At 46.8% G+C, this 23,097-nt stretch overlaps 1 protein-coding gene across 1 annotated transcript in view; it reads right to left on the minus strand.

Moving 5' to 3' along the window:
• Positions 1-3,021: 3,021 nt before the first annotated feature.
• Positions 3,022-23,097, minus strand: part of LOC136500536 (ADP-ribosylation factor GTPase-activating protein AGD3-like) — a 42,129-nt gene continuing 22,053 nt past the window's right edge. Inside the window, exons 2-6 of the mRNA XM_066495911.1 lie at positions 4,992-5,092; positions 4,790-4,822; positions 4,599-4,692; positions 3,363-3,859; positions 3,022-3,136 (exon numbers count right to left, since the gene is read on the minus strand). Of these exons, the coding sequence (XP_066352008.1) occupies positions 3,022-3,136; positions 3,363-3,859; positions 4,599-4,692; positions 4,790-4,822; positions 4,992-5,092 (840 nt within the window). The remainder of the gene's footprint in view (positions 3,137-3,362; positions 3,860-4,598; positions 4,693-4,789; positions 4,823-4,991; positions 5,093-23,097) is intronic.

The raw sequence follows: 23,097 nt of genomic DNA on the forward strand, positions 1-23,097 counted from the left end.
GATGGTCAAAGGCGGTGTTGTAGGAACAACAACAGGTGCTGCCATTGCCTAAAGAATAGGCGCTGACACTATCTGTAGAGCAGGCGCCATTGATGTACCTCAAGTACTAGCAGCCTCCAACCTTTGATTAACAACCTAACAACAAGAAGAATTAAAGCTAAAAAAATGGGAGCCAAGGAGCAACACAAACTGCAACTACAAAATACACACTTGTGGAAGACACGACAACATTTTTCTTCGGTCATCGACGTTAACCAGTTGGCAAGCACACCACAGTTCGGGCGATAGACCCGCCTTTCCCTCCTTCCATAGCTGCTTGAAGTTTGAGACATGTCACAAGAGAGGTTGAAGAGGGAGAGCAATGACGAGGCAACCTATGTGCTGCCTATTATATAGGAGCCAATAGAGAGATGTTTTGGCACCAACGCCAGTCAGTTTGGCGCTAAAACACTGAGCTAGGGAGTGACATAGGAGGAAAACTTAACTTCAACTAGCTTCTGTAGCCTAAGGGCATTTCTACCTTTACGCAGTTCGTTTGCCACCGTTAGCAGCATGTGTGGACGGAATAGCGTGAAGGGCAAAAAAAAAAAAGTTCGGACCAATAGCACCTGTGATCACTCAACTTTTTTAGTGGAACGTATAAAATTGCAAAAATTTTAATGGCACACACAGAGAAAAGACTCATTTTTTTTAGAATTACATAGTACAATGTAGACGCTCAAAATACGCACGTACACTCACCCCTATAAATACAAGTACACAAACCGGTTAAATTCTCGAATAAATCCAGAAAAGTATGAACACACTGCCAAGTCGAGGACAACATGGGTGGGCAGGTTCTACCACAAAGAGCCCAGCCAACTGATCTATGATCAGTTCGCAAGACTCATGTTATTTTTTTAGGAAAAGACTCATGTTAAATAGAGTTCAATAATAACAGTTTGGGCTAACCTATAGTTTTTCGGAACTCAAGTTTTTTTTCGCAAAAAACGTGCGTGGAAGTGGGGGGCTGCTCAGACGCTCGGCCATGACTGCTCGACGCTGGGCCGCTCCACCGCGCATGGGCTGCGCACCAGTCGTGGGCCTTCGCTGAGCTAGGCCGGCGCGCCCAGGCTGCCTCCGCCGCCGTGTGTGGGCTACGCCCAGGCTGCGGGCCGTCCCAGCTCGGGCCGTGGGTTTTTTGTTTTTTTTGGTAGAAGGCTCTTTTCTTGTTTTTCTCTTGGGTAGTTGGAAGCTTACAAAATTCACCAAAATCCATAGAAAAATCAGAAAAAATACAAAATGATTTTTTAGCCTCCTAGAGTTGTGTTCTTTCAAGAAATGCTTTGCCTCGTGTACCACTCTACTTTTTCTGCAGTTTTATTAAATCGTCTTGTATATGTGTTGCATGTATATAGGTTCTGCAGTGCCCGGGACGTGCCGGAGGTGGACCTAGAATACGAGGAGGTTGTCAAGGAGTACGAGGAGGAGGTCCTTCATCGATGGTGTTTCTGAAACCTTCACTGCCTTTCCCGCTAACCCGGTTCCTGCCCAAGGCAAGCTCCCGTACATAACCCCTATTTTACAGTCACTTATTATTACGTCAATGTGCATTAAGTTGTAGGAGTTGATTGGAACCCACCTGCATAAAATATTCTTATCCTATGAGTCCTACAAGTATGACAGGACTCAATGTAGATGCTATGCTTAGGGATTCCGGTAGTACATGAGTGATTTGCTGTACTCACATCAAGGTTAAAATATTGTTATTGCTATCACATGGTTTTGGAGATGGATAATGAATTGGAGACTGGACGAAAATTTGGTGGTTAGTGATGCAACAGAGTATGGAGACTCTGGGTGCACTAGTCCCGCTTGTGTCGATTAAGGACCATACTGAAGGTGGCGTTGAACAAGTTTGAGCGCACCGAACACATACCAGGGTTCCCGAGTTATGGTTGGCCGAGAATCCTAGGTACCTCTCTTGCCTTGAGTTACTGGCCTACACCAGTTGATTAGGCATGAGACGGGGGATGTTGGAGGGACACCGTGACAACTTGCGACAAGGCCGTAGTGTTGGGCTAGGCTCTCCCGGTTGGCCAGGTAGGTTCGAGCTTGGTCACAAGTTTGGGAATGGTTAGTCTTAGCTCGGGGCTGATGGTCCGGGCAGGCTTGTGTTTGGGCTTATCCAACTAGATGTAAATTGATCTGAATCGCCACAAGTACCCTCGGATATGGATACCTTGGCCATCTCACCACTGTCGTAGTAACAGCCGAAACATAATGATGGTGGTTATGAGATTGGAAGATGGATGAAGATGAGATATTTTGATTGCTTACCACTTGTTTGAAAGTAATTCAGGTGCTTACTTAGAATGGTTAGGTAATAAACATGATGTGACCGCTAAAATGAATATAAGAATGCACTATTAGTAAGCTCCTTTTACAAGGCAAATAAAACAGCTAGTCAAATACCCCCCCCCCCCCCCCCCCCCTCCCCCCCCCTGCATATCCTTGAGAGCCAGGAAATTATTCCCACCGTATATCCAAGACAAATAAAATGCTATATGAAAATATCCCTGCAATAATGCAATCTATTTTGATTAAGCAATCACAACTTTCGTATACCATGCACACCATGGCACCATGCCAATATTTCATATACCACAACAGCACATCTCGATATGTACAATCATCTTTCATCAAAATGTCACATCTACTTCATGATGAAAGATGACTAAAAAATTAAAGAGAAGCAACTCCATTTACAAGCTTACTATGCATCATATGCAGCAAACAAAACCAAACCGTTTGCCAGATGACTAAATAAGAACCACTGATGCTAAACTAACAAAAGGTGGGGAAAGAAACAACAGGCGCATCATGATACTGAAGCCCTAGAACGACATGTACATAGGTTGCTTTCATGCCATAAATTTGGATTATCTACACGACAAGCTGGGACCGGGCAGCGGGGCTGGAGCCCTGTTAGTTGAGTCGACCACAAGAGGACCTCGATTTACTGAAGGTGTGGTTGCAAGATTATCTACTATGGTCCTCTAACAACGCAAGAATGTCTTCGTCGCTTGTTCCACCATCGATTGCATACTGTAATGCTGTTCTACCATCTCGATCCATGGCTCGTGAATCAGCCCCTCTGCATACAAAAGAAAAAAGAAAATGAGACTTCGCGTTTGGATTCCTGCCGCTTTGCTAGATCATTTCTGTCCATAACAAAGCAGAAAGCACACTAGTCGCTAAACAAAACAGAGCTCTGATGATGATTATATATTATTATACTAGTAGTGATTCGAATAAACCTTGTTGACAAATCAAACATGTAGCCCAAGATCAAATTCCTGAAAAGTAAGCTTCTTGCATACCTGGAGAGGAGAAGCTTTGCATGCCGATGTCTTCCTTTCAAAATGCAGTGATGAAGGGGTGTCCGACCCCTAGAATCATTCGTATTTACACTAGCACCATACTGCAAAAGTAATTCAACCATCCCAACTTCTGCAACACGGCATGCAAGATGGAGCAAGGAGAGACCTTCACAACTGTCCTCCATGTCATCTGTGTGTGAACTCGTGCTAGCAGGGGAAAGGGGCTCTCGAGGAGAAATCTTGTCATGTGAATTGCAATCGAAAAATCTAGGACTTCCATCAGGTGGTGAAGCCGGTTGCTCTTGCTGAAGTGCTTTTCCAAGAGTCAAAAATGGGCTAGAAGGCATCTCTCCATAAACTAAATTTACATTGGCACGTGATCTCACAATGAGACTGTATGCTGCTTTCTTGTCATTTGCAGCTACACTATTCCACATCGGCTGAGCTAGCTGGTTCTCATCCATGCTATGGTTCCGTATGAATTCTCTGTCTATATACTGCAATATTTACCCGAAAAGATTAAAAAAAATCATCATCCAAATTGGGATATATCACACTAAATATATGTACAAACTGAAGATCTTCAAATAGGCCTATAAATATAAATACATGCATTGAACCATGTGATAACGTTATACAGATTCTAGTTCATGCAGTGTTGTTTTAAGATGGTTTCATAGGCATGTGATCATGGATGAGCATTGACTAGTGCCTAAAGTAATTTCTTATGAAACCTCAAGAATCTTGCCAAGAATGTAGCCCCTCCAATCACCGCTAAGTGTCATTTCGGAATTGAGTGCAGATTTGGCGCCCAGGGGGGTGGGTGCCCTTATTAGCTAAAATACCATGTTACAATGTTTCAAAAAATCATCATAAAAGTCATGTATGCAGTACACATAAAGTTAAATATAGTTGTAACAATTCATTTTAAAATTCATCCTAGATGTCATGAAACAAAATAGACAAACAGCCGACCAGGCACTGTTCATCATGTGCTGACAGTGACACTTGTGCTTTGAATCTCGTCATCAAAGAATTGGATGAACATAAGGAATGTCCAGAACTGGCAGCACATCCTAATTGGCACTATCCATGTTGGGACTGGAGTTCTTTATTTACTAATCTGTTGTGCAACCATTCTTCACATGGAGACTCTTCGAGACAATTTGGTTTTTAACACCCCATCCATTTGCTAAAGAACAAAGGAATACAAGCAGTTGTCAATGTAGTGAATACCTTCGAATGAATAAACTTCTCCTTAGCAGAGAATACATCTTTATGTTTAGGCTTGCTAACAGAAAGGTATTGTGACGTGTCTGATCCATCAGCACTGCAAAAGAAACAATGTTGCAAGTTTATTACCTGGAGAGCAATAGAGAAGACATTGAATTACTTCATAAAGAGATTCAAAACAGACATAATATTACCTTGAATTATCATCTGGCAACATGAAGGGCGGGCTTGGTGCAAGCGGTAGAGTCTTACCGCCTGTGACCGGAAGGTCCCGGGTTCGAGTCGCGGTCTCCTCGCATTGCACAGGCGAGGGTAAGGCTTGCCACTAACACCCTTCCCCAGACCCCACACAGAGCGGGAGCTCTCTGCACTGGGTACACCCTATCAACTAGCAACATCTCTTCCCAAATATTGTTGACAAACATGTTGCCTAATGACTGAAAGAGATTGATTACAGATGGCTCCCAAACTCTGACATCAAGTGTCAGATATCTTACCTGAAGTAAGATGCTTGTGTTTAGGCTACTATTCTGTATGAAAATAAATGTATAATTATCCTAAATTAGCAATACAAAAATGATACTCAGCTATAAGGAACCCTATTTGCAGACTTTACAAGTCTGAAAAACTAACTGTCTTGGACGACAGGTTCATATTTTAGAATCTTTAGCAATTTAAGTGTTGACACTTTTTTGGTCCAAAAGTGCAATCATGTTTCACTTCCTTCTCTATGCAAAACATAGCTGTAGCTTTAGGTGTAGCTGTCAGTGTGATAGCACCACTGCACCAAAGCCCAAATTTATGTGATATCATGCACACACTGAAACCTCTAAACTTTAAAGAATAAATGAATGCAGAAATCAATCTATGTGCATGACCATCAAGAGAAACAAGCGTCTATTAAAAAGAACTAACAGTTAAAAGTTTTGTAGTTACCATTGATATATGCACTCCAAGATTTCTGTGCACCCCAGAACACTCTATGCATAGAAGTGCGCCAAGGTTTAATGATGTCCAATCAGGTTCTAAACTACCGTACACATTGCTTCGTGCAAGAACGTCTCAAAATTGAATTAAAATGAAGATGCTGATGCTATGCACTAACCACTAAACAAGGCAGCAGGAGGCATATACTAACTGAGAAGAAACATAAATTGTGGATCTTTTATACAAATTAGACTCAGCCACACATTGAAGCTAATAGAAGTTCCCAGTGTTACATAATAGAAGTTCCCAGTGCAGTAACCGAAACACAAACACAAGATGTCTAACAGTTGGGTTCATGGTGGCTTCATGCAAACCAACCAGTTACCCATTCACAGTAGCAACATGAGACTTATTTGGACTGAGCCTAAACCACCAGTATTTTTTTGGCCACAGTCCAAGCTTCACAGATAGCTGCTTCTTTATAACCCTTCTTTTAGCTTGCAATGCTCTTTTGGCTTCAAATGTTCTTTTGGCATCCGTAACGAACAACACCATTAATTTTTGGGACCGAGCCCTAAAATCACGGACCATCATCATTCTTTTGTGGACTTCCAAGCAAGTGCCCTTAGCAAGCTTATTTCTATATTTATGTGCATCCATCGACAACATTGATAGCTCATCTCCTGTAAACAACTCTTTTTCAGCCAAAGTTGTTCCTGGAGGGTCACATAGGGTGTGTTTGGTTCTCTGACCTAGACCCTAGCTAGGCTGCCATAATATAACTTGGGCTTGTTTGGTTCCCTGTTTGGCCTGGGAGCCAGACTTCCACAGGCCCATTTCGTACAGATTTGCTATCTTGCTAGAAACACCTGATTCGGGCGTTCTCGCGGAGCCTAGCTTGGCCAGGGGCGAGTGGCCGTTCCCGTCACCTTCGGTCTTCTTCCCTCACTCCGGCTTCGGTCCTCCTCCTCCTCCTCCAGATCCGGGGTGAACGAGCCCTACTGCTGCTCCTCCACTCCACCCCACCAGCCGGTTGCGCCACGCGCGCGCACCAACTTCCCATCGATGCCGACCCGTCCACCGCCGCCTCCCCGTCGTTCCTCTCCGTGGCGCTCGTTGAGAAGCTGCACCGGTTCGACCTGGTGTCCGTGCAGGCTGCGCAACGGCAGAGGGAGGCGGTGGTGGCGACCTCCGTGGCAGCTGCCTCGGCCGCGACACCGCCGTCGGGAGTGCAGTGGGGCGATGCGACCTGCCTAGCGCCTGTCCAGGCAGGCAGTGCGGCTCGTCGATGGCCACCGTCGTCGCCCGTGCAGGTGGGTAGGTGTAACACCTCTGGTGTTACGAGTTTGCTTAGCACGAAGATTTAGACCTAAGAGGATTTACCGAAACGATTTTCTCGGATTTTAAAATTTAACTTATGTTTAAAAGTGTCATTTTAGCGAATTATATTGAACAACGGGTTAATTAGTTCATAGATGTTTTGTTTCTACTAGCCAGTATGACGTATGGACTAGTGTATGAAATACGTAGTGGTTGGAATTAATTAGGTTTAGGCATATTAAAAATTACGACAAAAGCGCTAAAGGTTGTTAGTTCTAGCTAAGTTATTATTCTCTTTAAGTCGGAAACGATGGTAGTAGACAATGCCGATTTGATATTCGAATTCTAACAAAAATCATTAGGCACTAGATTCGTGTTTTTGGTACTATTGGTTGTCCCAAGGTGAGCACTCGAGACTGGTGTAGGTTATAGTCGTGTTGAGTGTCACGTGGAGCTCGGAAAATTTTGCCTAAGTTCATTAGAATGCGCTGTGAGCTCTGTGTCAACGCTCTGTCACAAACCAGAACTTCGAGGACGAACTCATTTTGGCACGCGTGTATCTTCCTCTCGGGTGGTCCTTTTGTTGTGCGGATTGCTCCGTTAGATAGCTGATAAGATCAACTTTAGAATCATGGAATTAGTTGAACCTCAATCGTGATCATTAGTAGTTTTAGCGTTGCTTTAAATTTTGTGCTCGTCATCGTTCGTCGTTGGTCGTCCTAAGCCATAGCCACCGCGCGCGCACGTTGTCGTTCTAGGCCGTGGTCGTGCCTGTGGCCGGCCCTGCTGTCCCGGCCACACATCGTGCTAGTGTTGGTCACAATCGTCTTCGCGAGGTCAGGCTAAGCTGCATGGCCGCTGCGGCGCGGCCATCGTATACACATTGTCGGCCTTACGGTGCACGGGCCGAGCTGGTGCCGCTAGCCGACGTGGGATGGCTGACGTGGCACCTGTTTCGCCACCTATATCACCTACCTCGCTCCTGCCCGTGTCCTCTGCTGTGGCGTTTGATCGGTGGCCCAGCCACAGCGAGGACGGGACATCTCCCTGCCCTACTCTGCCGCTAGCCGACGCCAGTGACCCCACTCGGACCCTGCTGCTACGATTCAATGCATCGCGCCAAGTCCTTCCCTGTTCGCTAGTCGCGCCACGTGCTCATGACCACTGTCAATCGGATCGCTCCGCCTTAACCCGCCCAGCTCAGAGCCTTTAAGTCATTTTCGTCGTCGCTAGTCACCATGACCGTCCCTCCCTCTCCTCCAAATTCATCAAGTACAAAGCATCTCCATCCAATTCCTTCCAGCCAGGAGTGCTTTAGGTTTCTAGCTTGCTCATGAACGAAATCGTGGTGGAAATCGTCCACCAGAGAGTGCGCAAGAAGCATCACCGTCGCCGCTGGCCACCATGGGCGCCGCCGCGGCTAGGGGTTTGGGGGTAAGTCCCCATCCGAAGGTCAAAGATTCAATTGATGGCTTGTCTATACTCGTTTTGACCCCCTATAGTTTGTGCTCGCGTCGGTTTGGCCAGGGTCTTTGTCGTCGACACGGTGACGCGACCATGTCCGTTGCGGAACGTTGCCACCTCCGTCGTGCACGTGGCCAGCACCTTCCACACGGTTTTCACCCGAACCAATCCCACCGCGGCATTTGTGGTGAGCCCCTGATCATTCCCCGCCTCACTGTTTTCCCCGTATTGCCACCGCTTCATCGGGTCAGCCTCGTCGCTGGCCGCCGCGCATAGTCATCCCATTGACGCCGCCATGGGTGTGTCCATGACCAGCTCAGCTCGGAGCACCCCCAAGCCAAACACGACTAGTAGCGGCTCCGCCTCGACCTCCTGTGCCCCACGCGTACGTCGTTGGGGTGGAACCAAGCCCGACGCCCTCGCCGTCGCGCGTGTCGTTCGCCACCGCCCCTACACTCCTCTGCCGCACATGGTCGAGCCGCCATGGGGCTTTTCTAGTGGCGCTATTTACGCCCACCGGTGCGGCGCGACCCCATAAAGCCCCTGCACCACCACCTCGTCGCAGAGCCTTCCCCGACTGAGCTTGGCCGCCGAGCAGCCACCGCACGCCAGCGTCCTCTGCTCTGGTGCTCGCGAGGACTGGGGAATGGAAAAGCCAAACATTTCAAGGGTGCTTGATACAAATTGGATGACTTATATAAATAGTGCTCTAGATCTCGGGTTGGTTTTCACAATACTATAGGGTCTCTTATGCAAAAAGTGCATCCCCACCTGGGCTCTTCCGAGCTGGGCCGGCCTTGTGCCGCCCCTAGGCCTGGTGTCGCACACCCCACATGGGCCGACCTGCTCTGGCTGGGCCACGCCGGTTGGTCGCATGAGCTGGCCTCCCGTCGGATTGGGCCGACTTGGGCCGAATTGGACGGCGAAGCCTTTTTCCTTTTTATCACTTTTATTAATCCCTTTAAATTGGCTGTGATTTGTAAAATTCATAATAAATCAAATAAAAGTCGTAAAATGACAAATCCAATTTTTGTTGAACTCTACACAAATAGTACTATGCAGTGAACGCATAAAATCACATGCTTTAGTGCAAAATAATTTGCCTTAAAAATTAATCTATTGTTGTTGTAATTAATTAAATTAGTTTTCTTGCTCCAAATGCTATGAATTTTTTATGGTAGGTTCATCATATGGTTAAGTGCTCACTGTAATTTTTGTAGCCCCATAGAAATTAGTTTGTTAAGGTAACTAAATGAGCCTTAGTCCAAAAGTATATAGTTAGTCAATCAAATGTCAAAAATAATTGAGGGTTGGTAGAACAAAACATTTTCTGGAACAAGCATTACTTGGCGACGTGATACGTAGATTAGTACGTTAGTCATTAGAGCTAGCTTGTTAGTTCGTATTATGTACTCGGTTTTAAGAGTTGTTGTTGCCTTGTTAATTATATGTTGTATCATTTCTGAATCACATTGCATACCATAATAGGGACGTCGATGGATTGCGGAGTCATCGGGGGTAGCTGAAAAGATGGTGCTTTGGATCATGTCACGAAGATGGAATGCTAACTTTCGGCTATATTTTACCCAGCCAAGCCCCGATGTATAACTCCTACTTTTCTGCACTTTTATATTATGTTTGTGCATTAAGTTTCAAGGAGTTGAATGAAACCTACTTGCATATAAATATCTTTATCCTATGAGTCTTACTAGTATGACATGATCGTGTAGATTACTATACTACAGGACTCCGGTAGAAGTCGAGTGATTGTCTGTCACTCGCGAGATATAGTAAATATATTATTGTTGTTACTATATTATTATCACCTGGAATATATATGAATGATAATTGGAGACCGGGTGGAATGGTACTTTGGATTTGTGCTTGGTTTGGCATTCGAGCGAGGCTCGGATTGCATTTGTTCCGTCTATGTCAGTTAAGGATAGGTCGTTGCATTAGATTCTAGGCAGGTCACAGACTTATTATCCTGAACACATACTTGTGTATGGGCGCGGGAAGGCTCATTGCTATCTTGTCATGGGCTCTGGCTCTTTCCGGACCGACTGATTGGAGGCGAGGATGGTGGAGGTCTAAGCACCGCACTGAGTCCGGAACTCAGGAGCGGAGGCTTGGAGTCTAAGTTTGGACGGGGGCCTGAACCCCGTGATAGAAGGGTAGTGGGTCGGTCCTGCTTGTGCCTAGGGTACAAGCGGGGCGTGTGTTTCAGGGTACCCAGCTAGGCACATTGATTCACAAATCGCTGGTGATCCGATACGACTTGTTTACAATCTAGCACTGTAGTAAGAACTGAAAGATAAAAGGTGGTAAAATAATTCTGATTGCTTTCCACCTATTTGAAAGTAGCACATGTGCTTATATAGAATGGTTAGTTAATGAACTAATGCTGACTGTTAATAAAAACTAAATATAAGGATGCACGTTTAGTAATGATTCCTGCAGATGCAATAAACCCATAAGCCATATAGCCTTGTATATCCTTAGAGTCTTTTCTTTCCTCCTGTCAGGTAAGTCTTGCTGAGTACAATTGAGTACTCAGGGCTTTATTTTCTTCTGTTGCAGGTGACAGGTGGATGCTAGAGCTGACCCTTGTGTGTGGATTCCTTCTTTGGGCTCAGAGAGGATTCTTTTACGCTGCGATCATAATTTTTATTTATAACTCTCACTAAATATTTTTATAAATAGAAGTTTTATAATATATTGTCATAGTTTATATATCAATACTTCATCATGTCAGGAATATATATTTATTTCCGTTGTAACTCTGATCACATGTTTATATTCCGCTGTTAAATTAATTTTTTTCATAACTCTGATAACATGATTACATTTCGCTGTTATAATAATAAATATTATACTCTGATGTTGCATGAAAAGTGATGTAAGAAATGGCTAAAATATTGTAAGCTTTATTCTATCATTTGTGATTCTGATAGAAAAATGTGGATTTTCGAGTTCTCCCCTGGGGTGTGCTCGACGGAACTGTATAATTTGGTGTACTCCTTTGAGTTCTTAGTGTCTAATGAAAGACAAGTACTCCTGAGAAACGTTAGATTAGGCGATTTTGTCACAGCAGGCGGCTCCTCGGTGGTGATGTGAGGCTGTGCGGCCATGGCGGACAGACGTGCTCCAGGTGACGAGGTCCTGGTGTCGGCCATGGCGGACGGATGTTCTCCAGGGTGCCGGCGGGCGGACGAGCTCCAGGTGTTTGATGAAATGACTGAGAGAAGGTGGACTTACCAGTTGAAGGATGAGGTGACTCTATGCCCTTTGCACAGCAAACCAAACACGAACTCGTCCTGGCCAGGCTCAGCAGCGCAAGCAACCAAACAAACGCCTGTTGGCTCCCTGGAAACAGGCCTGCGGTGCCCAGGCTAGGATTCCTGGCCAGGCTACGATGGAAACAAAACACACCCATATGATCTTCAGAGCCGTCGCAAGTTTGATCGAATCCCAACCCTTATAGTTAACGCCAGACACCACCTGAAGGAGGTCACCACCTTCGCGCAGCGGGGTAGAAAGATTCCTCTCACAAATATCAGAATCGTACAAGACACATGCCGCCATGATCATTGCTTCAGAGACCATCTCTGGTTTCACACCGAAGCCATAACGATCCAGCAGCCATTTTAGTCCTTGGCTCTTTGGTAGGCGATCTTTCTTTGTCAGCTCAAGTTTTTCTGCTGGTACTAAAACGTGCATGAGATTCTTCAGGCCCCACATCGCCTCCATCACAGTTTCATTGAACAGACAACGTACAGGCAAGCTCTTCTCAATGATTCTTTTGGATTCCATATTTCCGACGGCCAATGTCCGTGAAGGATGGCAACATCTCATGATCATACCAGTAAGTTCCCCATTGACACCAGTATCCTGAATAATGGCACTGGACTTGTCCTTGAAAGCTTTGAACTCTTTCAGGCAAACGATATCTTTTGCCCTATACTCCTCGCCGAAGTGTGCCCAAATATTCTCCAGCGCGTCTGGGTCGTTGAAGTGGTGCCCATACATAGCGAAAATGGCAAAGCCGGAGGGAGTTTCAAGCAGCAATGAGATCAGTTCATAGTCCCCGATTGGCCCCGACGGAGAAGCACGCTTCCTCTTCCACGGGGTCGATATCGTTCCTGCATGTTTCCTCTTCTTCCTGGAGGTCGAAGTCATTGCTGTCGGCGAGGGAGACTTTGGTGTCCCGACTGGTGAGGCAGTCTTGGCCAGAGCCCAGAATCAAACTAACAGTTGACCAAAAAAAAAAAAAAGAGGTCTGATCTCAAATTGGGCGGCGGAAGCCCGGAGATGTTGCGCGGCCGAATGAGAGCGCGGGACAGAGAGAAGGACGACGAGTTTGGGAGTTAGGTTAGGCTCACCTCACATCCACGCGCGGTAGGGGGCGGATCGACGGCGGGGGGCGAGGCGTGCGCGGGCAGAACGCAGGCGGCGGCTGACGGACACGAGTTTACTTGCCGAAAAAGGACTATGCGGTGCCGCTATTGCTAATTTTCAACTACTCCCTATATTGGACCGGTTCGCTCGTCTGAATTCTGGAGGAATCTGAATGGTTTGGAGGAATGCTGGAGAAATTTGTGAGAGAAAAACACTAGTTCGGATGAAAAAAATAAACGGATTAAACCGGGGTTAAGAGCACGCGAACGGAGCCATTATATGCAGCCTGATTCGACCGAATCCTCGACGGACTCGGACGGGGCGTTGGCGTTCGCAATCCGACTCTGAGGCGGCGTCGACGACAGGCACTCCGGCTCGAGCCACTACTGGATTCAGGTTCTTTGCCGAGTGCTGGACCAAATTATACTCGGTAAAGCCTTTGCTGAGTGCGGTATTCGGCAAAGAACACACGGCAAAAAATTGATCAGCAAAGTCCTCTTTGCCGAGTGTCTTTTATCGGGCACTCGGCAAAGGCTTTGCCGAGAGCTCCGGGGGCACTCAGCAAAGAAAAGCGACCGTCACGGCGCCGGCCCCGTTGACGGTCGTTTTGCCGAGTGCCAACCCTACAGGCACTCGGCAAAGATTTTTTATTTTAAAAAAAAAAAATCTTTACCGAGTGTCCTCTATCCGGCCCTCGGCAAAGATGTTTTATTTTTTTTCTAAAAATTTTTTGCCGAGTGCCCCCTGGCCGACGCTCGGCAAAGTTTGATTTTTTTTTAAAAAAAAATTCTTTATCGAGTGCCCTTTGGCCGGTACTCGGCAAAATTTAAATTTTTTTAAAAAAAATTCTTTGAACCACCGTCTGATGAAGACTGCACAAAGGAGAAAAGATTGCATGTGAGACAAGATTATTTGGATAGCTAATCTGGGAAGGTAGAGGCCATATAAGCAAAACACAAGCGAAAGTAAAAAAAACTTTCATACTCACAGGAGTAGCTGCAGTTGCAGGACGCGGAGGCGGAGGTGGAACCAGCAACCTAGCTGGCTGAGAGAAGCCCACACGTTGCTCAAACCCTTGTAGGAACTCCGTAATGTCCGTCAGCCTCTGCGCCTGGGCCTGCCGCTTAGCCCGCTCGGCCTCCAGCTAGGCCACCATCCTCTGTTGCCCAGCCTCCAGCTCCTGACATTGCCTCATTTCTTGTTCTAGCCAGGCCTGTAATATTTCACTCCAATATTTCAGTAATGCAAAGCTAATTAAGGTGTGTAAAGATCAATGTATGACGAGTAAAATAGGAATAACCTCGAGTGCGTCGACCCGGTGCTGTGCAGCGGTCGGCTGTGTGCGAATGGCCGGACTCTCGCTCGTGCTCCGTGCTCGGATCTGAGAGAGAGAGAGAGAGAGAGAGGGAGTAGAGTCTGTGTCGATGACGTCGTCGCCAAGCCAGAAACGCCCATGCTTCTTGCCCTACCCCGCCCTCATGACGGCCTCTCCATCGAAGTCCTGTGTGCTTGGATCATGGTCTGGCCCGTGGAGCGACCTCGCCACCTCAGTGTACTCACTGATGCGGGAGTGGACGCTCGGGTTCGTGTATGCCTCGGGCGGGTCCTCCAGGTTGAAGGAGACGTCGGACGTCGCCTTGCTATTGTGGGTCATACACCATGCCTAGAAGTCCGAGCAAGCCTGGCCACTATATGACGTCGACTGTGAGAAAGACAGCATGATGATTAAAAATCAGGTAGAACTGAGCATCACAATAGATAAATGAATTCGCGTACCTATGCTTGTTTGTATCCGGCGAGGCTGCGGCTGCCTTGATGGTGTGTTGGACCTTGCATCTACAAATGATGGTCCCAGGCATCCCTGTGCATCTTGAGGTACTCCTCCGTGAACCACCTCTCCACCATCATCGCCCAGCACTCGGGATACGCTTGGCACCACTAGGGAATCATCTATACGTCATCAAGTATTGGACATATAAGAAGATCAAATTAAACCAACTTAATCTCAAAACGAATCAATATTGATGTTCTTCATTTACCTCAAGGTATTGCTCCCGGGTCAGCTGCATCTCTCTTGCGTCTTTCTTGGTTTTCCTCTCTCCAAGCTTCGACCCGTAGTAGGTTACGATGGCCTAGATGCGCACCTCGTGATGCATGTCAGTGACGAGTTTTTTACAGGCTTTGGTAGTCACCTACTCCGCCCTAGCCTCAAATCCCTCCTCGCATCTGTAATAAGTCTATATACAAAAGCGATGTATCCATTCATCATTTCAAGAAAAGTCCAATTAATGCGACGTATTAAGCAATGTTGTGCGAGGGAGACTTACCCAAAACTCTGCCTTCACCCGCGCCGCCTTGTTGGGGTACTCCGCATCGAGGGCGACGGCATAGTGGTCAAACGAGTAGGTCGGCTCCGTCTTCGATGCATACGTGACAATGTCGGGGAAGTGTTGCCTGCACAGAAGACCTAGGATGCCGTTGACTAGCCGTGCGCTACCACCCGACACAACCACCCAGTTCCTACATAAGTGATTAAGAAAAATTATTAGTTTTTTCATCATATCATATGAAGTGGTGGTGATAACATATAAAGTTACTTACTTTTGCCCTTTGGAGCGAATCACTAAGCATTGGTGAGAAAGCGGAACCTGTGGGAGGCTCGCGAGACCTCGCAAGTAGGCACTCGAAGAGGAGTCGAAGGAAGCGAAACCCATGCCTGCCGCCTCCCTGAAAGGTCCTTGTGTGGTTTTGGTAATTGAGTGACAACCTAGGTGGACTAATTATGTTTATGTGAGATACACAGGTGATTAGTCCACAGATACATATGTGTGAGCAACATATGCCATGAAGGTGAAAATGGCTTAGAGATATTGCAAAGCTCACACATGTGATGATGAAGGAGCTCATTGCACATGAGACATGACATTGAGTCATGTGATCAAGGTGGAGAAGATCAAGACAAGACTTGGCTTGATGGATCGGTTGCAAGCATGAAGGGCAAGTCGGAGGCTTTGGAGCGATGGACTGCGTGGCGGTGAAGCTTAAGCAAGACTTGGCGCCGATGGACGAAGGCAACGGTGAAAAGCAAGTGAAGTCAAGATCGATGAACCAATATGATCATGTGATGATATAAAGTGGATCATATCATTGTTGATTGTGTTGGTGCATGTGTTACATCAACATTGGAGGAGATGGAATGGAATGCGCAAGGCAAAGGTATAACCTAGGGCATTTCATTTCATCGGTCATAGGTGTGTAGAGAAGTTTATGACCGGGTTTAGGATAGATGATCGTACTATCAAGACGGGCAAACTTGTTTGTATATCGATCATCTAGTGCCACTTGAGTGATCTAACTGTGTATCGTCGCTAGGATTGAGTGGCATGGCAAGTTAAGTGGCTAATCCTTTGAAATATGATTGTAAAAATGCTAACACACATACATATGGTGGTGTTGGCACATTTATAAAGGAGATAAAGTTAGAGTTGATGTGGATCAACTCGGCGAAGGAACGGAGGTGAGAAGGGTTCAAAACTCCACCGGCGGAGTGTCCGCCCGTAGAGTGCAGATAGTCTGACGGTGTCACCGGCGCGCTATATAGAAAAGACAAGGTCTCACAGAGTGCACCGGATGCTGGTCATGCAGTGACCGGATGCTGGGGCCCTATGTCCGGTCAGTGGCTACAGAGAGCGTGCAGGCGTCGGTCTTCGATCGGACGCTGGCGCTAGAAGTGACTAGACGCTGACAGGGTGCGTCCGGTCAGGGTGACATGTGATGACGCAGGCATAGCAGAGAAGCTGGAAGTGACCGAACGCTGGTGCTACGTCCGATCATAACTGACCGGACGCATCTGATCATGTTCGGTACCTTACTGGAAACGACCGAACGTTGGGGTTGCTGCGTCCGGTCAGTTCAAGCTAGAGCATCCGGTCATCAGAAGACCGTTGAGATTAGATGAACGACATTTGAAGAATGGGACACATGGCATGCATCGCACGACCAGACGCTGAGGTCCAGCATCCGGTCGATCGGACCAGAGTGTCTGGTCGTCCCGACTTTTGCCCAGTGAAGGGGTAACGGCTAGTTTAGCCCATGGGGCTATAAATAGAAGGCGGCCTCAGCCATGGCTAGGGCTGAGCACCTTAGGGGACTTTGTGTCTATGCTTGAGAGTGCTTGTGAGCCCTTCATCTCACATATGCTTGATAGTGATCATCCGATTGTGTGAGAGAGCGATTCTAGTGCGATTGCATCATAAGGTTGCATCGAGTGGCATTAGGTGATTGAGTTACAAGCCAGTGGTGCTTGTTACTCTTGGAGGTTGCCACCTCCTAGACGGCTTGGTGGTGGTCTCCGTCGAAGCCCGCAAGAAGGTGTGCGGTGCTCCGGAGAAGAGCTTTGTGAGGGGCATTGTGCTCGCCCCACGGGAGCCACGAAGAGCCACTCTAGTTGAGCGTGTCATTGAGCTACCCTCACTTTCGAGGTAGGTTCTTGCGGTGCCCGACGTGCGGGCTTGGTGGGTGATGCCAATTAGCCGCTAAACCACCAAGTGAGCGGTCGACACAACGGGGACTAGCGTGTTGGTAAACACGTGAACCTTGGGAGAAAAATCATCGTGTCAACCTTGTTCTTCCTGTTGGTTTGCATCCTCTTTACACAAGCTTGTAATTACTTTCATATACATTGTGCTTGTGTAGTTGCTCTTGTAACTAGTTAGCTTGTGTAGCTTACTAGTTACCTTCTTGCTTGTGTAGCATAGAAGTAGCTCCCTTGCGTGGCTAATTAGGTTTGTATTACCTTGTTAGTCACTTTACTTAGTTTGTGTAGCTAAGTAATTATGCTCCTTAAATTGGCATTGGTTCCCTTGTTATTGAGCATTGCTAGTAAGCTTAGATAGCTTTGTGCTTTTGCTTACTAGTTTGTATAAGAACTCCCTTGTTGTTTAAATTACTAGTAGCATAGGTTTGTGTGACCTTGCTTCTAGAATTGGTTAGGTGAGCTCTAGCTAGCCCGGTACCTTTGTTGCTTAATTAGTATCTTTGGAAGGTGCTAGAGAACATAGATAGAGGGGTGTAGTCTTGGTTAGACCGATAGTTTTAATTCCGCACTTGTTTTGATTAGCCGACGCGATTAATTTTAGAAATGACTATTCACCCCCCCCCTCTAGTCTGCCATCTCGACCCTACACATCAGCATCAAAAGCCTCCACCCGTGGTCTCACCACCTCCTCTCTCGTACGATGGGCTTCATCATGGTGGACCCATCGGGTGTAGTCCGGCGTAAATCCATTCTTCACAAGATGTTTACCCATTTCCACCTTATTTACCCTTCTCTTGTTTCCACATTTGTTGCAGGGACACAAAACTAGGCAATGTCCTTTAGCAGCCTTGCCAAATGCACTGTTCATGAAAGCATCGGTCTTGTTCATCCATTCCGTGGTGTAATCACTCTGACTTCTCCAGCCCGTGTACATCCACTGATGGTCATCCATCCTCTAACATATGTATCAGCGAGTAATGTAACCATCAATTGCATCTACATGGTGTTCCTACTGTCTAATTGGTGAGGATAGGTCCTAATCCCACCCGCAGATGCGTAGATGAGGTTAGTTTCCATGCTCTACTCCTATCTGAGATAGAATTTTGGCAGCACCTCCCCGCTGTTCTCTAGATACATGTTCTACCAAAGAAGAGTGCGTATCCGGAGAACAACAGGGAGGTGATGCCGAAACTCTGTCTCGGACCGGAGCAGACCATGGAAACTAACCCATCTGCGCATCCGCGGGCTGTCCAAAAAATGTGGATAATCCGAAACAGATACGGTCATAGATATACAAAGATCTGTATACCTCCAGCCGTATCTCTTTCGAACGGGAGACGCCTAACTGGGTTACGCGATCTACGACCATGATACGGAAAGAGGGGTTATACCTAGGGTGGCGGCGGAGTCAGGCTAGCGAGGCCGTGACGGGTCAGTGCAGTGGCGAGGCGACACGGTGCAGGCAGACCGGCACGGCAACGGGAACTCCGACTCGGCTCCGACGGGCTCTTCTCTACAAAAATGGAACAAAAACTGTCATTTAAAAAAATTTGGCAGAACCTCCTCTGCACGGTGAGGTTTCTAAAACCTGCAAAAAACAACGGCACGATGGCCGACAAGCACATATGTCTCAAGAGAAGCCATGTAGTTTGGATATCAATCTATGCAGAAGAATATATCCAACTAGTACCACTACTTCTACTACTACTTCCACTATTGCTACTACTACTACCACTAGTTCTACTACTACTACCACTACTTCTAATACTACTACTACCACTAGCACTACTACTACAACTAATACTACTACAACTATCACTACCACGACAACAACAGAGAGAGGGCATACCTGACGGGCGCCGGGGTAGGGGGCGGGGCGGCGTCGGGGTCGAGATCGCCAGAGTTGGGAACGGGGTCGGGCACGGGCGGCGTCGGGGCGGGCGGTCCACGGTGCGCGGCCGAGGGCGGGGAGGGGCTGCGGCGAGCGACGCGCGGCGCGGGGAAGGGCGGCGCGGGAGGTCGGGCGGCCGGGCGCGCACGGGCGGCACGGCGGTGGCGGCGCGGGCACGCGGGCGGTGGCGGGCAGCCGAGCGGCGTGGGCGGTGGCGGCGCGGGGGCACAGGCGGTCGGGCGACGCGGCCGCGCGGGTGGCCGGGCGGCCAAGCAGCGCATGCGCGCAGGCGTTGGCAGCGCGGGCATGTGTGCGGGGTGTGTGGGCCGGCCCAGCCGGCGGGGTTAAATCCCCCTTTGTCGAATGCCCTTGATCTGGCACTCAGCAAAGGTTTTTTTTAATTTTTTTAACCGCCTCTTTGTCGAGTGTCCTGGTTTGTAAGCATCGTACATGACAACGTGCACGAAATCTTCTGAAATTTTTATCATAGTCTCCTCATATGATATCATGACCTCTCAACAAGTTTCATGATTTTCGGACTTCGTTTGTTTTTTATAGAATTTAAAAACACTTCGCACACAAGTTCACGGTCATGTTTCGTGAACAAGATGTCCAAAATTTTGGGTCCGTTCCTAGATACGGCCTCACACTATACTCAGTAACATGACTATCATTTTTTGAATTATTAAATTCCATTATTCGTACCACGTGCAATTCAAATTTATATTTTTCAAAAAAATTCAAGTAAATGAAATAAAGTAACTAAATGTATCAAAAAGCCACAAAAAATCTCCAAATTCTAACGAGGAGTTCTTGGTACTTTAAAAGGGCTGCACAAAAAATTTGGAGGCAAAAAAAACTTTATCGAGCGCCGGGGCATGGCACTCGGCAAAGGGGGTCTTTGCCGAGTGCCAAGAATAAGGCGCTCGGCAAAGAGGATTTTTGAATTTTTTTTTAAAAAAATTCCTCTTTGCTAAGTGCCTTCACAGGGGCATTCGGCAAAGACATTTCAAAAAAATATTAAATCTTTGCCGAGCGCCGTGTCAGAAGCACTCGGCAAAGTATTTTTCAAAAAAAAATCTTTACCGAGTGCCTAATAACAGGCACTTGGCAAATAAGGACGTGGCCAAACACCGTTACGCGGGGCAGCCTATGCCGAGAGTCTGGCACTCGGCAAATAAGTCCTTTGTCGAGTGTCCGACACTTGGCAAATAACTCTTTGTCGAGTGCAATTCTTTCCCGAGTGCGGCACTCGGCAAAGAATATCTTTATCAAGTGTCCAATTTTTGACACTCGACAAACAAATTTGCACTCGACAAATGCCCTGTTTCCAGTAGTGAGCTCGCCTCTGCAGCTGGGCCGCCGCTGGGGAATGAAGAAGAGAACCACGGCTGACTCGAGTCTCCAGCAGAGGCTTTGGGCTTTGGCGGTTTGTGGCCTCGGCCCAAACTCAGACGACAAGGGAAAAAGGAAAAAAAAATATATTTATCTTATCTTATTGAACTCAAATAGATACTATACCATAAAAATACATATACGAAGAATTTAATAGTACTTATTTAGTGTGATAAATATTACTAATATTTTTTTATAAACTTAGTCAAGCTTTAAATCGTCTGGTTTGGCACTATCCTACAATTTTTTTTTCACTAGGAATGGAATATATACACGGCGAATGACGTTAATATATGCTTGGCTGCAACCACACGGCAGGGGGCACATCATGTCGTTGTTGGTTCCCACTCCACGGTCCAAAGAGAAGGAAAGTGAGGATCCCATCCTCATGCATACATGCATGCCCAGCAGTACTTCGCATGTGTTCCAACCAGAAGAATAGAAGATGGGTTCGGTAGGCAAAATAATACACGTGAACATGTGACCGGAGAGGCCATCTAGCTTCTAGCGCACCGTACCCATAGTGAGGTCCATTTTTTTTTTCGCTATACTTGGCTAAAGTACAAGACAATAGTGCGGTGGAAGCCTTAAGCCATGGAAATCTATAAATATTAATGAATTATTATAGACCCTCGTCTAAAGGTGTATCACCATCTTCCCAAGCTTTCGATTTTTCATGTAGGCTTTTTTCTTGTGTTAAAAGTGCAACTTCTTAGTTTTCGTACTTGAATTTCGAATGGTGAAAAAGTTGATCCTAATTGACCTGCCGAATATATAGATAGCACTATATTTAATAAATTGGAGATTTTAGTATTTTGTGCATCCGTTTCCACCATGCATTTCTGCCTCCTGCTGGCTGAAATGCAGGGGATGTGTATCGTTCTAGTTAGTCTCTTCGAAACAATCAGATGTAATTTTTCTTTGTGGAGCAATTTTTGTTTCAGGTTAAGTCATTTTGCTATGCAACTTTTTCCCCCTTGGATGTGGAACAATTTTCCTTCCAACTAGAGCATATTTGATCTAACGATCCATCATAGGAAAAAAAAATGTTCATAAATCATGTCATATATAGATGCACGGCAAGGTGGCTTCTAGTCACATAAGTAACATATAGTATATCTCCCGTTTATTTCGTGGGGCATAGAGTACTGTTAGGAATTTAGACAATTTCATTATCAGTTTAATCCAAAAAAATAACATCAGCAGATTTATGACGACATATATGTGCATGTGTATATTTCTTATGAACACTACAGCATGCAAAGATGACATACTGGTGAATACAGTAAAAACACAAAGTACAGAGATTAGACTGTACGCAGCGGAGGGTCCCATGCCGAGGGCATCGGAAGGCTCCATTCGCACTAGTTGACATAGTGCGTTGCTCGAAGTCAGCGGACCACAGTCGATATAGGAAGATATTCGCAGTGCAGTCCCACGAACAGGATCACCAGGAAGAAGACGCCTTGACGTTCCGCAGGCGATCACAGAGAAGAAGATGTACGTGGACGAGCAGTCACGGATCGCTCCAAAAAACCTAATCGCTTTGACCCCGTGCAAGGTTCTCCAGCGGACGAGGGTTTTGGAGGCACCTGCTCTCCCGCTACTCCGTGCGCGCAGAGGTACAGGACGGGGAAACCAGAAGGCTGCGAAAGTGTGGTTCTCTCGGGCATCTGCTCTCCCGCTACTCCGTGCGCGCAGAGGTACGGGACGGGAAACCAGAAGGCTGCGGAAGTGTGGTTCTCTCGGGAGTGGTTGCGGAAGGACTTTTACTGGACTGATGGAGGACTCGGATATATGGATGGGGAGAAGAGAGGCAGCGGAGAATCCTAGGAGACGGAGACGGAGACACGAAAGCGGAAGAGATAGTAACTGCCGCAATCAGTTTGCCTCCACCATCAAGGGGAGTAACTCTCGTTGTTATGTGGATTAAGTGGCAAAAGACTGGCCACGTCCGCTTGCTCGCCGCCCGCCTGCCTGCCTACCTCGCCACGCCCTCGGCCCGGCCCGCGCCCGCGCCCACGGCCCAGCCGGCGGCGGCGGCGCGCGCGCGTGTGGCACGCCTTTGTCCTTTTCTCAGCTTCTCAATTTAGATGAATAATTTCCAACCATATAAGCTGAGTCAGCGTTCAGTTAAAATCTCGTATGGTATTAAACCATGCAACACTTAATGTTACGCACCATAGAGTTTTATTTGATTCATTAAATATTATATGGGCCAAGCCCATATTATATCCAACAATCTCCATCAAACTCTAGGGTTTGTAACAAAGTAGTCTCAGAACCACATTTCTTTTATATACCAGTGTTTCGATGGAGATTGTTAAGTTGAACATCCATCTAGAACAATAGTTTCACTCAGTCACAACTGAACAATGGACTAAGCATTGAATTGACAGTTTTGTGTGAGGTGAATGTCACTAAAGTCCTTAGTTGATACTGGGCAGCAAAAAGCATCCCCTCTATTTGAAGCATATAAGTCATACTTCAGTGCCTTTCATGAGTATTTAGAGATCACCCAAATCTCATAGACTGTGACCAGCAGTCTGACTCATATAGGTGTGTTTCCT

This window comes from Miscanthus floridulus, chromosome 13 (genome assembly GCF_019320115.1).
Source record: "Miscanthus floridulus cultivar M001 chromosome 13, ASM1932011v1, whole genome shotgun sequence".
NCBI lineage: Eukaryota > Viridiplantae > Streptophyta > Magnoliopsida > Poales > Poaceae > Miscanthus > Miscanthus floridulus.